The sequence below is a fragment of the Bombus huntii genome, chromosome 9 (assembly GCF_024542735.1).
Source record: "Bombus huntii isolate Logan2020A chromosome 9, iyBomHunt1.1, whole genome shotgun sequence".
Classification (NCBI taxonomy): Eukaryota; Metazoa; Arthropoda; class Insecta; order Hymenoptera; family Apidae; genus Bombus; species Bombus huntii.
Genome location: NC_066246.1, coordinates 4,144,338 through 4,159,900, shown reverse-complemented (window position 1 = coordinate 4,159,900; position 15,563 = coordinate 4,144,338). Strand labels below are relative to the sequence as shown.

Genomic DNA, 15,563 nt, shown 5'->3' with positions numbered 1-15,563 from the left:
CGCTATTTGTCGTTTGTTTTCAGCCGTCGAAAGGAAACGGAGCGATCAGCGGACATCATCCGGCGGGCAAAGGTTGGGGCACGGTACCGATCACTTTGATCGCGATATTGACGTTGCTCTGCGTGCTGTTGATCGTTCACATCGTTCGCGGCCGATTCCGAGCTCGTCTCTCGCCATCCGACGCCTCTTACTCCAGCTATCCTCCGCAGTACTACAAATGCGTGCCAGCGTACGACACGCCGGTGCATCGAAACGAGAAAATCGTACCTTTGTAAAAGACTGTCTGACGAACCGGCCAAAACACGAGACACGGTTGGACAGGCGGTGTTTAAGCGCCGGCTACGTCTTCGCACAGCGTCGAACGAGAGAACGAGAGAACGAAGACCGAACGAGAGAATATTTGCGAAGAAACCGCGGCCGCCGCCAGCGAGTCCGAACCTGCTGTTCGACCGGTTAAAAATACCATATTGTAGATTCAGTATTATTTGTAAGTAGCGGACGGTTTTTCGATCGTAAGGGAAGACAATTGGAACATTGTTACCGAAGTTGAAAGCCGTGATCCACGGCCATCGGTACCTTCTCAGACGCACCCCTTACCAATCCCATCCCTAATTCGATGCGATGTCGTGTTGCGATGTGTAAATTATAATATAAAAGCTAGCGTGATTATCACGAAGAGGTAAACAGAAGTAAATACGCTAACGATAAACTTAGTAGAGATCATCCTAACTTAGTCGTAGTATTAGTTTCCTCGATCTCTGGACCATCGTTGTGTTTCGCGTTGCCGATACTTGCGTCATATTTTCGCCACTTTCCACGCCATTCCCACGCGCTCTGCCCCTATTTTCCTTTGGTATAACGCCTCCTCTTTTCCACCGACTCTCCTGCCTTTTCCCCTTCCCTCTTATCGTTCTCGTGTTCGTACGTGGAACGCGTTTTGTTCTATCGAGAATCCAAGGGACAAAGACGAACGTCGTCGATCAACGATTCTAAACGACGTCCCTTGTTCTCGGAGCTGCGTTCGTCTCTAACGATGCATCCTGTCGACGCGGAAGATCTTCGACTACGGAATAGCACGCCATCTTCTTGCACCATTCCCGATGAAATCGTCGTAATCTGGTAATTTGTCATCGACTAGCGACCGCGCGAGACGAGGGAATAATAATCCTTTTCCCATTCGTACGAACAGTCAGGAAGCTGGCAGGCTTAATCCTGCCGCTTAAACAGAGACTGTTCCTACACGAAGACGTCGTCTATGCTTCGTTCTGTGAAACGTAACGCTGTGAAACGTTCGAGCGAGGATCGAGCGTATTTTATCTTCGATTAAACGCGACGTTCTTATTTCAAAAGCAACCGCGCGACCAAATTCCCCGCGTACCAGCCGTTTTATTTTATTCTCTTTTTTCTTTTATCTTTTTCTAACGAAAGATAAAAGAAGCGTCGAGCGTCTTCCGCCACCTCCCCCTTCCCACCCTTTTCGATTTTGATCCAGAGCAATTTCGAATATGCACCGCTCCGTTTTCACTCGGCACACACCTGTACATATCTATCCGAAAAATCTACTCGCCCTGTACAATCTTGCCATCCCGGCGGCGTTACTTGCTAAATATTAACAAGCGATGCGCGCGTTCTACGAGATCGTTCGGGTGTATCGTGCTCGTTTCCAGACTCGATATCACGCGGCAAGTGTATCTCGCGCAGCAGCGATAACGACGCAGCTATGACATAGCCTGTAATGTACTTAGTTACTGCGAAAGAAGGAAACTGCGGAAAGGAACGGGAGAGAAAAAGCGAGCGAGAGGGGTAGCGAGAGGGGAAGCGAGAGGGGAAGCGAGAGGGGAAGCGAGATGGAAGATTGCGAGCGCCTACTCGTGGATGCATGTATAGCTGTAGTATAAGTAAGCGAGAGAGAAACAGAGAAAAAGAGGATAAAAGTGGCGATCGAAGGAAATTGCCTTCGAACAGCGTAGCCTAATGGAAATACGAAAGAATTTCGTTTGCGTCTCGTTTGTGGCGCGTCGACGCCGATCGTTGTTGTAACGCGCGAAATAACCGATTTGTCGTGCAAAACGTATATTAAACATATCTCTCTGTGCTTGGACGCAAACGCGCGTGCCCGCACCTAGAACCTCGTCTTATCATTCCTTCTCTCCTAAACTTAACGCGTACATATATTTTTCCAATGCGACACTCGCGTCTTATTGTACATCGTCTCTGACCGTTTACCGTCTAGTAACGCTAAAATTGTCCGCGTGTACGCGTATTGGCGCGCGCGTCGTGTCTACCGTATGTAGAACGATCGTCGATTAATCGCAGACTGTATTTCGTACGTGTAAATGTACGTTGGAGACAATATGTATCGACGACAGGTTCGTACGATGTTCCCGTGACGCGCGACAGCGATGCGCGAGCCTCTGTCGTTTCTCCCTCTTCACCGCGTTCTTACTGCGCGTTCCGCTGCCAAAACGTGTAAACGAGAATAGAGTATCTCATCTAGTCCCGTCTTGGAAATCTCTGGCTGAACTCGCTGTTCGCTGTTCGCTGCTCGCCGTTCCCCAACTGTTGGCCCGAACATTTTCTATGGAGGACGAAACGCCTCCGCCTAACGCGGAGAAGCACGAGACCAGTACTACGATCGTCGGAGTTGTGGCGAAACGTTCGCGAAAGTAGTAAAATTCAGCACGGAGCGGTGGAGACGCGGTGAAAAGCAGCCAACCGAGGAGGACACCGAGAAACGAATAGTCTCGTGCTTGCGCGCCCTTTTTGTGTACAGTTTCACCGTAACGAAATGTCATATCAATGTAACCTAGACTTTATTTAATATATGCAAACTCGTATGCATATTGAAATCGTGCGTCATGTTTAAAAGATAGCTCTTGTATGTTAAATAAAACGAGACTAAATAAAATTGTTGATATGTGATATATTGTATATGAGAGGTACGTGAGCTGATAGGTAATTTATTTCTTCACCACCGAGTTCCACGTACCTTCGACGTAACGCATGCAGGGTTGCTACTTTACGTTCGTCGAATAATTAGAAAGCAATCGGTATAATTCGTTTCACGTACATTACCTATTCACTCGGGATAAACTCATCGATACGATGGTACACGAGATCCTTTTACGTCCTTTTACGTCGAAAGCCCGGCTCTTCGTCTTCCGTGAATACGATTCTTCCAAGGTGGTCCATCGTTGTCCATCGTTAACGAGAGACAGGCACCGTTATAAGATCGAATATAAAGTCGAATCCAAAAAGAAAAAAGCTCGTACTTGAATCACAGAGACGAGGAACGTTTAAACGCGTCGATTATTTCCGAAGTACTCGAAATTTTCTGTAGATGGCGTTGATGGTAGACCGCGATGCCACGGGTAAGAAAGCGTACGTCATTATCGGGTAAGTTCGTAAATGGCGCGCAACCGTTAACCAAACGAAGCAACTAGCAAGCGTAACACGCGTCTCGTTCGTTTCTGTCGCTTCTCTTCTATCATCGATGAGATCGAGCAGATTGTAAGTTGTTGAACGATTCGTTATATCGTACAAGTTAAAATTACCTTGGTTATCTCAAGATGCACTCGATCGTTGTTTCGTTGATTTCGAAATCGATCGATGGCGTCTCCTATTGCATTCGTGTTTTCGCGTTATTCGATATTAACCGACGATTTATTCCGCTTTACCGTTCGTTCGATCGCCTTACGACTACAAAGCGATAGGGTTTCGAGTCGCGTGCATCTTTCTTGTTTTGATACGTCTTTCATACCGATCAAAGCATAAATCGAATAACACGTTTCATATGTTGTACCGTGTATATTGTAATCGATACGTTATCTAAACATATATATATATATATTTGACATCGTTTTCACGTCGAAAGGCGACGAAACGTAAACAAGATCTTTTGCCTAATTTATGTTTCCGCCTTTCTTTTCAATCAATCGTTCGACTAGTTTCCAGACTCGTAAATATAAATAAGCTATGTACATGCGCGTCATCGAAAACAATTTCATCGCTGGATCGAATGCATCTTCGTGTACGTTCGTTGCCAGTCTCGAAAGCTATTGAAACTCGTAGATCGTAAATCGAAAGGAACGGAAGGTAACGAGGAAAAAGCGTGCCGTACGAATCTAGTTCCATTGCGTTTTAAAAGAGGACGCTAACGGCACGTTGCCCACGGTCGATAATCTAGTTTCCCGACGATAATGTCGCCGAAAATATCTATTTCGCAATACGCGTTTTAAAATTTCAACGACTAATCTCGTACGTGATTCGAATCAGGAATGGATCAATCGGAGAACGATCGATTATATATCTTCTCGTTTATACGTTAGTAACGCGCGCGCGTGCCATTAAAGTGTAGAAACGCGAACGTTACAAGGCAAGGATCATGAAAATTTGGTGTAACAAAAATCGAAACGTGATTCACAGATTTATGATTTACTTAACTATACATCTAACGCGTCTCACGCTCTCGCGCTCGTAGTTGTACAATAAATTTTCGTCAAAGCGATACATCGTTTGCCGAGAGATCGTTTCTTTTCTTTCGGGACACGAGAGTCGAGTTATCGAAGGGCAAATTGTCCGTTCGTACGCTCGATTCTACGGTCAAAAATATATTTCGCACCAGAGATTGAACACTGTGATCGATCTATATATATACATACATGCGTACACACGTACTTACACACATGCATACGTACTACACATACGTATGTACATCGGCGAACATTCACACGCGCACACGCACGTACCCTAAACGAGTACCCTAGCAGAAGTCGCTTCTTCGTATCGAAAGAATCGAAATTTCGGAGCGGAGTAACAGCGCAAATCGATCGTGCTCGAATCGAAATTGAGAAACGAAAGGATCGTAGCTGCGAGAACGGCGCAGGTTTCGTCGGAAGCGGCTCGTTTTCGTTGAAGAGCCACGCAGCCACGTTTCACTCTAGCAAACCTGTTACGCGTTCGGATAAGAATTTACGAGGAGACTGTGCGAAAGGAAGAGACGTACGCTCGAGGAAGTGATTGGCGCAGCGACGCGTTATCGATTTGCATTCGTGAAATGCGCTCGTTGCGCGGTCGTTTTACTCGTACGTAGAAAGAGGAGGGAGGAGCAGCTGACGAGACTCCATCGCGAACACCTTTGAGAAGGGTGCGCCTGTTAAACCAGTTCTCGTCCGAGGGAGGCTCCTCCCAGAACTTTTACGCAAGAGGTTGCGCCTCGATTGGCTGAAAAACACGCGCACGATCGATGTTTGTGATCGCGCGAGCGTCGAATCGTTTCTACGCTTTTCGAAAAAGTAACGTCCGCGAATGGGAAAAATGTACAATGAACGTTACGCGCGTTAGGAACGAAGCAGTTGGATCGCGCATCGATAGGATTAGTCGCACGGTTTCCTTCAAACGTTGCTCGGGCATAGAGGCGCGACCACACCGAGTCAGGCAAACGCGTGGACACGAGCAAACAAATCGTCGGCTTGGCCTGAATGAACCGCGTCGTTTCGATCGGTCTCGTAGTCGGTTGGTCACGTCGAGTGCTGAGGGGGCGGAAGCGTAATTTCGTATCCGGTCGGCATGCCCTGTTGATGATGCTGGTAGTGATGAGCGCTGGACATCATCTGATGATGCGTTTGCTGGTAATACTGATGATGCATGCTCGAGTGACTCGAGTAATAGACCGAGCTCTGTTCCGCGTCCTTACCTGAAACCAGAGTATTTCGATCGCGTACGAGTAACGGACGATCGACGATAGAATCGATGGAAGAAGAGAGCTTACCGGTTTCGCAGATTCCACGTCCGTAGCACAGCGCTTTCACGTCGTTCATGGGACTGAGGCCGCCGCTGTGAGGGTGCGTTGTGTGCACGGACGACGAGACCATCGGTGTCGCGTATCTGGGATGACGGGGAGCCATGGGGCTCATACCCATCGGGCTGCACGGGTTCACGGCGACCGGCGACATGCTCATCGTCGAGAGCGGCGACATCGCTAGATTCGTGCCGTTCGAATCGATGCTCTGCAACGATTGAATGCTTTCTCCGTTGCTCACCGAACTGCCGATCACGTTGCCGGCGTTATTCTGGCAATTTAACGGCAGCATATCCCTGAAACGAGGAAAACGGTGTAGAGGCGAATTCAGCACGCGACGTGATACTCGAACGAAAGTCGATCGTTCGACTTGGAATACGCGAAAGACACGCGCGGCACTGGCTGCGCTCGGCCTAGACGAAGAAACAGAACGCCGTTAAGAGAAATTGCTCTTGACCCGTCATAAATCTCCGCGTCCGTCCCATGAACGAGTCCCGACGAGGATGAAAATTCGAGGGAAAGGCTCGAACCGAGAAGCATATGCGAGGTTCCTCATTGTCTTACGGGTCGGAAAAAACCTATGACCCTTGGCCTAGGAGGGACCTGACGATTAGGGACTCGCACGCACACACGCGAGTGCACACGCGTTCCTTCGTTCCGAGAATTTTCTCGGCACACCGTCGGAGAAGGTCGGAAGGAGAAAAGAAGAAAAGGAGAGCAAAGGCAGGCTGCTCGCGACGCATTGTTCCGCGGTCGATGGTAAGAAACTCTCCCCGGCCATTTGCACGCGCGTACGTTTCTCCCCGTCACCCGGCCGCCGCACTGCCGTCGTCCATCTCCGCACGGCTAATCGCGCTAGAAACCGCGTATACGTGTTGTACGTTAGCGTTGGTATTAACGTTGTTAATGTCGACGACACGCACGTGCACGCACGGTGGTCCATGTGCAACCAGCTCCGCCCCTGACCACTGGTTTCTGCCGTTTCGTCTCTATACCGCTCCGCCGTCGTCGACCTTCCCTCGTCGCCCTGCCACGAACTGCGCGCATTTTTATGGTCGTGTTCCAAGGTCTGAACTTCGAAACGCGTCTCTCCTTTTTCTCCGTTGCTCCTCGAGCAGCCTGCAGACTGCAGCCGATTTCCTTCGAGCATCAACGGCGAGCGACCGCGGCGCGCCCTACGCGGAGGCGATTAATCGCGTGCTAACCGGCCGCGAATCGAAACGAGGAAGCGCCGCGAGACGGTCGAAGAACGATACGAAAACGAGGAAACGGAAAAACAAGGTTGTCGGAAGGGAACGACGGCCGAGATAGATGGAAATAGCGTCGGAGAGGGCCGGTCGTGGCCTTTATGTAGTAAACTATTGGTAGTGCGAACAGCTCAATGGTGAAACGAGAGACGTAACCGAAGCTGCGTCATAAAACGGTAATAGGGCGTCGCGTTTCCTTTTCGTAGAGGTTTTGACGAGGGAGTGGGACGTTGCGAGGGGCGGAACGAGAAGGAAGGCTCGGACCGAAGCGTTGTCGCGACCGAAAACGACCACGTTTTCGGCGAACCTCTGCGCGAGTTTCGCGAAGAAAACTCTCGCGAGCGAAGGCAGAAGATGGAACACTCGGTGGCAAAACGAGCGTAACAGCGGTCGCGGACTTGCGAGCGAGCGAGCGAGCGAGCGACGTCGCGTCAGCGTACGGTCCAAAGCGGACCGTGACCGAGCCACGTCGTCGTAGCCATAACAACGTTCCTCTCTTTCTCTCTCTCTCTCTCTCTTTCTCTCTCTCCTATTACCTTTATCCATTTTGCACGAGCGCGATCTACGTAGCGGCAAAATTCGAGCGATCGCGGCCGATCGTTGCCGCAAACCTTCTGAGAAAAAGGTTACGTCGAGAGGAGAAACGAGCGGAAAGTCGAAACGAAGCGTAAAGGAACGGGTTCGACGTGGTCCGTACGTGGATGATTCGCAGCGTTCTACCAAACGACAAGAAACGAGGAAAGGAAGCTTTTGTTCGACCGATGGGGAACGAATCGTGGATCGGGACGTTTCCCGTTGCAAGACGACGAACCGTCGATATCGCGCGCATACCCCGATGATTTCCTTAGACGCAGTTCGTTCGGGGCAATGATTTACCGTCTTGAAAACGGTCAGACCCTCGAGGAAAAACGCACGTCCCTATACACATGTCGAAACACTTGTTGCTCGGTGGAAAAGTCGAGGACCCCCCGTTGACACACGTGCCCTCCATGCAGGACAGTTTCGCTCACGGGACGCTTTCGCATCTCTGTCGGGAGTCGTCGTCGTCGTCGTCGTCGTCGTCGTCGAGGAATTTTCAAGACGAGAAAAGAACGCGCTATGAAGGACTTACGTTCTCGTTTGCGGCGTGCGATCCCTCTGCCGTCGATTCTTGAACCAGTTGGCCACCTGAGTCAAGGTCAAGCCGGTCTCCTTCGCCAGATTCTTCTTCTCCTCGGAAAGCGGGTACTTGGTTCTCATGTAGCACTGTTTCAACGCGTTTCTCGATCGCTCCTTGAAGCAGTACACCACCTCCTCGCCGTCCCAGATCGTCTTCGGCAACGGATACTTTTTGCGCAGCCGATACTTGTCGACCGCGCCGAGCGGTCTGCCGCGGATCTTCTCCGCCTCGCTGTAATGCGACTTGAACCACATCTGCTGTAGCTCCGGGTGTCGATCGGGTGAAAACGGATGGCTCTCCAGAATCGAGTAGAGCTCGTGGTAAGCGCCTCGATGAAAGGCCACCGTAGCTCTCGCTATCAACACGTTCTCGTCGCGACGAAGCAACTCGCCGGGCGGCAAAGACCATAGGAGCCTGTCATCCAAACACATCGTGTCTTCCTTTTAGATACGATCCGCTTCGACCGACGGGTCGCGTCGCGTCGAATCGACCGCGAGTCCGCGAACAACGTCGATGAAAAATCATGAAATGGCCGCGGCTGAAACGCGAATTTCTCGACGATAAAGAGATCGCGATCGTTCGAGAACCAGTCGAATCGGTAAAACGGAAGACAAAGGCAAAGAAAATAAACGAGAAGAGAAGAGAAGAGAAGAGAAGAGAAGAGAGGAAGAGAGAAGAAGGTAAAAGATACGAAACAAGGAACGATGGTTACCTCGTGAGCTTCTCGATATCCTGTCTCTGCGATAACGCCTTGCACATACAAGATATCTGATCCGGCGTATAGTTACTGGCCGTAATTCCCAGAGAAAGTCCACCGATGTTTCCGATATTGGTAGACGTATTCGCGGAACTGCAAGTGGTCAACTCTTGAGGATATTGCAGGCTACCGTTCGATGCCGTCGTCAGGTTTTGCGAATGCGAATGATGCGTTAACGCGAGCCCGGGCATCGACGAGTCGTCAAACTGTCCGGTGGACGCGTTTCGGTGCATGCCACCGATCTGGCTGTTACACTCGCTGTTCGGCGACGACAGTTGGTCCGAGCTATCGGGCATTCTCGATGTCGATTCTCCGTTTCTCGCCGATCATTCGATGCTCGTTTCACCGTCGCGTCGCGTCGCGTCTTCGCAAGAAAATTCTCTTCGGCCGCCACCGCCGCCGCCGCCGCCGCCGCCGCCGCCGCCGTCGCCGCGTTCGTCGGACGTTCGAGCGTTCCAGCTGCGACGACCACGATCGTCGACTCGCGTTATCGATCGGAGAATAAACGCGATTGCAACTCGTGCCGTGCGTACCTACGATCCGACGTAGCTTATCGCGAAAATAAGCATTCGCTGCTCGAACGGTCGACGTTTATTCGATAAACCACGCTTCATTCACGTCCCCGCCATTCGTGTCTTCATTCATAAATCCTCGTTGCCGGTGCGCGTCACTCGTATCTCCGGTGCGACGTAGTTCCATCGAATCCAGAAACGATGCTCCTCAATCGTCGCGTGTCCCGTACATCCTGGCCGTGGACGATTCTCAAACAGCTCACACCGCACCGATATCCGCCGATTATCACCGCTCGAAACACACTTGCTTCACAGATTCGACGTCGATGGAGGACGACCGGATCGCGATATCGATGGAAATCGTACGAGCAAGAGTAAAAAAAACTGTCGGCTAAAGTTCCGCGTGGAAACGCGTTAACGCGGTTCTGCTGCTACTGACAACTCGTACGATTATCGTAGCGGTGCCAATGGCACTGCCGATCGCTCCGCACCGATGCCAATGCCGATGCAGTTGGCGGTGGAGGTTGTCGGCGGCTGCTGTCTCTCTCTCTCTCTCTCTCTCTCTCTCTCTCTCTCTCTCTTCGTCTTCCAGTCGGCCTCCTTTTTCATTTTTTTGTGGCGCGCTCGTACGACGAGGAGTGGAGCGCAGCACGGCACGGAGCGAAGCGGTTGGTCCTCGCCATTGGTCGCCGGGGAGCGCGCGAGCTCGTCCCATTGGAGGAGCACGGGGGCGGCGCATACTTCTACCCCCGACCGAAAGCCACCCCATTCGGTGTCCACGGAGACCGGCTTCTTCTCGCCGGTGTTTCCTCACCTGTGAACGTCTTCGACCAACTCGAGGAACGATCGTGCGGATCGTTGCCGCGTCCCCAGTCAGATTCTGACTTGCCAGAAAAATTCCCAGCGACTTCGCTTCCGTCTCGGCAAGTCGAACCGCTCGAAAGTCGAGAGCGAGCGAGCGAGCGAGCAGGCTGCGACGAAGCGGGGACTCGAGCGAGTGCGAGCGTCGCCCGAGACCGCGCAAGGCCAGCGACAAACACCGGAAACGGAACGCGACAACGTTACCGTACACCGTGTTGTGATTCTACGTGGTGCTATCGCGTCTCGCGTTCGATTAATTTCACAACACCGGCAACCATTCTCCCGTCTCGCTCGTCCTCCTCTTTCCGCCTCGCTTCTATTCCCGATCTTTCTTCCTCTGTCCCTCGGCTGAGAACGCGCGTGATTTTACGCGCGGAAAACTTGTTATCGGCCAACGCGATGTTCGCTACCGGCGTGCTTCGCCGGTTTCTCTCCACCCCGCGGCCCGTGTATTTACAGGATGGAAAAATCGTCGTTCGAGTCGCCGTTTTCGCGCCACCCGGGTTGCTTCGTAAACGGCGAAACGCGTTTTCCATCGAGAAAGCGATTTGCGACTGGCGACGCGGTCAACGCGTCGTACGGACGCGTATACGTATATTTATCCGTACACACGTATATACGCATACGTAACAGAATCGCGCGATCTGCCAGGACCTTGTCTCGTCCGTCGGCAGGAAGCGGATGAAAATAGCATCGAGCTTGACGGACCACCGTCGGCGTTACGTAGATCAATGAAAGCCGATGTTCTGGCAGAGACAAACGAACGCGTGTCTTTTAACGGGCCACGAAAATCTCGATCCTGTCCGCCACGCCTTGCCAATCCTTTGAATCCGCTCCGCCTTTTCCGACTAATTGCCCACCGCGTCACTCCCCGAAGCTGTGACTTCACCGCTGAGAAACGGATCGCCTCGCGAGACTCCGACGATTTTCCCCTGGCCTTTTGCTGCTTCTTGGCGCGTAGCTTGCCAGCGTCTCATCGCGGTTCCTCTCGGACCCGGTTATTGGACAGGAGAGACCGATCGTTCGGATCGACGACGGATCGGGACTTGAGTCGCGGTTATGAGAGAATTTCGAAACTCGACTCGAGACATCTCGGCGTGTCCAGCGACGAGTTGCGCCGTCCATAGGAAAAGTCGGTGGAATTTGGAAAGCGCGCGTCGGACGGAACGATAACACTCGCAGAGGCAAGAACCGATGATAGAGGGGCGGTGCCGCGCTTTGCGATGGCGTCTCCTTCGATTTGGTGTCGGATGACCTCCGAGCCGCCATTTTCCCGCCCCCTCTCTCTCTCTCTCGCTCGCTCTCTCCCCCCTCTTCCGCTTCCTCTTCCTCTTCCTCGTCTTCCTATTCCCTCCCTCGCCTTCATCCCCCGAGTACCCTCTTTGTATGCCGTGGCGCAGTTCCCGTAGGACAGGGGTGCGCTTTCTTATCAAAACGATTCCCGGCGCTTCCCCTTCCTCGTGCTTTTCGTTTTCTTCCTCTTGTCGGTCGCTTTTCGTGCGTTCGCGTCTTCTTTTCGCGGAGTGCCGGAAAATTCGCTGGGCGCGGAATTCCTGCCGTTTCGAAGGCGAGTCGCGGGAAACACGGTTTCCGGTTAATTAAGACGATGGTCGTGAGACGATTGGATTTTGCGAGGGGCCGCGACAGAGAAAGCTCGCGCTCGGTTGGAGAGCGAGCAGCGAGCTCGTACCTGGATAAACGGAGGTATTCGTAGCTCGACGAGTAGGAGGCAGCGGGGACGGGGCGAAGGCTCGCCACGATGGGATCATGGGAGGATGACAGGAGGAGGGAGGAAACGAAGGGAGCGAAGCAAAGCGGAACGCAGCGGAACGGAGCGGAGCACCGTCACTGGTAGCACAGCACCAGCGTCGTATTTCGTTGTACCGCGTTTAATTGCATTCCAAAATGGCTCTGTGCAAAATCGACTCGACGATCCTCCGTTTGTCCTCTCGTTCAGCCCCTCGAAACTCGTCGGCAAGCAGCCTGTTGGCATCTTCACCGGTGTAAATCCAGATAAATTAAACCGGACTGCCTTTCGTAGATTCGAAAGCGCGACGTTTCGCAACGACGCTCGTTCCACCGCTCTGTCCGCCACGATGTCAAGTATCTACGGTTTCACCTGAACCCGTCGAACAAAGCTCACACAGAGGGCTTTGCGACGATGCGTTTGTAAGTGGCACGCGAGCAACGCTCCGATGCAAGTAGAGACCTTTCCTGACGGACCTTGTCGAAACGCGTATACCTGTACCTATATATACCTCGCGTAAAGTTCGTTAAACGAAACGTCAATCTTTTTCCCCGAGCTTCTGCGCGTTTAAGCTCGGTCAGCTGCCCGGAACCGTCGTTCCAACTACGCATACAGTAGCGGTACGACGATACGTACTTGGGTTAAATTTCGCGAGAAAACGGACGAATCTCTGTATGGCCCGCGTTCCGGTCGTATCGGGTATCTCGTATTTCCGTACAAACGCGTACTTACGCGGTGGAGTACGACGCGATCACGCGGTTACCGTATCTCTGAAAGGAATATTGGCGAACAATAAGCGACGCGTACGGCACGCGGGGATCGAAAGTACGGACACGATGCGACGCAACGCGGTGGTCGCGTTGGTGGCCGACATCGGACACCGGCTCGTCGAGATAGCGGCTATCTTCGCGCGGTCGTGTACATATCGCGTATAAGCGAGACGACTAGAATCGTCGACGATTATTTTTAGAAAGCTATTCCGTACGTGCTCGTTGCATACGCAGGTGACAGGCAGCGTCTAATACGTCCACGCTGTCCCTCTTCTCCTCTTTTTTTCCTTTTTCCCTTTCGATTCGCTTTCTCGAGAAAATACACGTTCCCGAGAAAACACGCGATCGTTGGTCGAAATCACGGAGATCCTTGGCGATGAGAAGAGACGAGGCGCGATCGAGAATCTCGCAAGATTCCTCTTGTCTCGCGGAACAATGCGATATCTCGTTGACGAGTGGATTAGGCGACGTAATCCGTCGGTTATTTTCCCATTAACGCGGTTGGTGGAAAAAGATCGGTGCGGGAGATTCTTCGGCTGGAAAGCGCGAACAAGCGTGAACACAGGTAGCTACTCAGGACCTTCCTAATGCCAGAAAATATGCCCTTTATGTGTCACTGCCCACTTTATGTCACGGTTCCGTGTCAGTGGGTTCGCGTTCCAGATTCGAAAAACCGATTTGTCCTACCGAACCATCGTTCTTCCCTGTGCTTTCTTTCCGCCTTTTTTTCTCCATTCTGGCCCGCTTATCACTTTCGCGAGTAAATTCTCGAAAGATCGGTCGTAAACGAATTCTTCTACCGACTTCGGGAAGAAAGCCACGTCGATTCGACGCGTGTATTTCTCTTTTCCTTTTTTTTTCTCGACGCTGCAAATTCGGCATAACGTAGAACCAAAGTCGCGTCGTTTATCCGACGCGAGCTTCGATTTTAATAGGAACGCGCACGAAGATTCGTTGATCGCTGTTTGCCGTAGTTTGTCGCGCGTATCCACGGAATCGTGTTCGAGGTAGTTTGCGAAGGGAACGCGTAGAACCTCCTAATAGGCTGAAATTGTCGATTACACGGTTAGTTAGGCGCGCGCTCGGTGATTTGAGGGTAGTCGAAACGGTGGACTGTCATCGTCCCTGTTGTAACGCGCATCGAGTGGACGCGTCGCGCGGGAAACGAGCCCGATGGTAAGCAGTCGCTGGATTAAAAGGGGTTTGCTACGTCCTCGAAACATCGAAAGGAACGCGCCACCTCCTCTTTAACGTTTCACAGCCTTTGTTCCGGCGTTCTGGCTCTCGGTCGCACCGTGCCAACTATACGGGCCGTCGATCAAATGGAAACGGCAGGAACGTGGTATCCTCGTTTCTCTTACATCGGACACCTATGCTATATTATTCGCACGATAGGAAACGCGGAATGCATTTGCAAGACGCGCGCACGTTAAAACGAAACTCCTACGTATTGCGCGTTGGCACGCGTTTGGTATTTTGATTTGGCGTTGGCACGTGTCACTCGCTCGCGAAGAAACCGTTTCTAATATATGCTACCTGGCACATTCGGCCTTCTCTTATCTGCGAGGCCTGTGTCAGGTGAGTTTTGTGGGAAAAAAAGGTGGACGCAGGTCTCTAACTAGCGTCGTCTTACGCTGACTCGCACGATTTATCTGCAGGTAAAGTACGACTGTTGCATAGTGGCATCGTGGCATAAATCTGCCAAGCCCTAGAAACTCGTTCTCACACTCGGTTTATTGCGTTTCAAAATTTCGTAGCTCGGACTTTCAGCAAACTCGCGATCCGTTCGAACAACGCGAACGCGTTCTACGATCTTTTTCGGCGAAATCCTGGACGCGGCGACGACGACGACGACGACGACGACACGTTCGACGGAATCGAGCATCGATTCGAACGATCGTACAAAATTTTTCGAGAAAAAAATTCTCCTCCGCATCCGCCGCTTCCTGTCGCGGACAGCGTGGCCGTGGCCGCGCCCGCGCTGACACCAACAATAAAGGCTTGACGCCATAGAGGTATTTGCCACTGTTATGTCGACAATATGTTCCGGATCCTTAATAACGTCGACAGCGAGCGGTATTAAGAGGTATTACAAAGCGACAACACTTGAATACGCGTCGAGGAGGGTTCTCACTCTTGAAAAGAGCATCTGAACACAGAGAACCCTGTTGCCCCCTCGATGTTATTATGAACTCCCTCCATTCACGCCACGTTCCTGTCTTTCCCTGTAACCTTTCCCCTCTCTCGTTCTCCTTCTCTCTCTCTCTCTCTCTCTCTCTCTCTTTTCCCATCTCCTGCACCTCTACTTTCATCCTCCTTCCAATCCGATAAACTTTCTCCGGTCCTCTTTTTCCGACGAACCCTCGTGAACGATGCAACCAGTAGGTAGGTACCCACGTACGCGTACACGACATCCTGCGCATTCACGAGTCGATCGACGGCGAATCGAAAATTCAGCGAATCGTCGAACGTCCACTTTTTCGATCCTCTGTCGTAAATTTGTTCGCCTCGTGGGTAATACGGAAGGTTCTAGCCCGATAAAACGAACGGCACGCGATAAAACAAGGTAGAACGACGGGGTAAAAAATGCGAAACAAACGAAGAGAAAGTTTGGCGGGCGTCGCGTTACATCGTTGAATCTGTCGGTTCGAAGCACCCCAAAGGGGGGTAGATAGGCGCGTACATAGACGACCAGCGTCAGCCCTCCAAC

General features: G+C 51.8%; 2 protein-coding genes across 2 annotated transcripts in view; one reads left to right on the top strand and one right to left on the bottom strand.

The window, feature by feature from the left end:
* Positions 1-2,931, top strand: part of LOC126869576 (cysteine-rich motor neuron 1 protein-like) — a 155,626-nt gene extending 152,695 nt beyond the window's left edge. The window contains exon 11 of the mRNA XM_050626341.1: positions 24-2,931. Coding sequence (XP_050482298.1) covers positions 24-275 — 252 coding nt within the window. The 3' untranslated portion in view covers positions 276-2,931. The remainder of the gene's footprint in view (positions 1-23) is intronic.
* LOC126869604 (homeobox protein six1-like) lies at positions 1,387-14,267 on the bottom strand. The gene is made up of 4 exons (XM_050626400.1): positions 8,919-14,267; positions 8,159-8,620; positions 5,771-6,096; positions 1,387-5,695 (listed from the first exon to the last, which is right to left on the bottom strand). Exons 1-4 carry the CDS (start codon positions 9,257-9,259, stop codon positions 5,520-5,522), a joined length of 1,305 nt encoding a protein of 434 aa, XP_050482357.1. The 5' UTR covers positions 9,260-14,267; the 3' UTR covers positions 1,387-5,519.
* Positions 14,268-15,563: the final 1,296 nt, after the last annotated feature.

Coding starts and splice junctions, on each gene's coding strand:
- LOC126869604 (XM_050626400.1), bottom strand. CDS start 9,259: ATGCCCGATAGCTCGGACCAACTGTCGTCGCCGAACAGCGAGTGTAAC. Junction 8,621..8,918: donor GATATCGAGAAGCTCACGAG/GTAACCATCGTT, acceptor TTTGGATGACAG/GCTCCTATGGTCTTTGCCGC. Junction 5,696..5,770: donor ACGTGGAATCTGCGAAACCG/GTAAGCTCTCTT, acceptor CTCTGGTTTCAG/GTAAGGACGCGGAACAGAGC.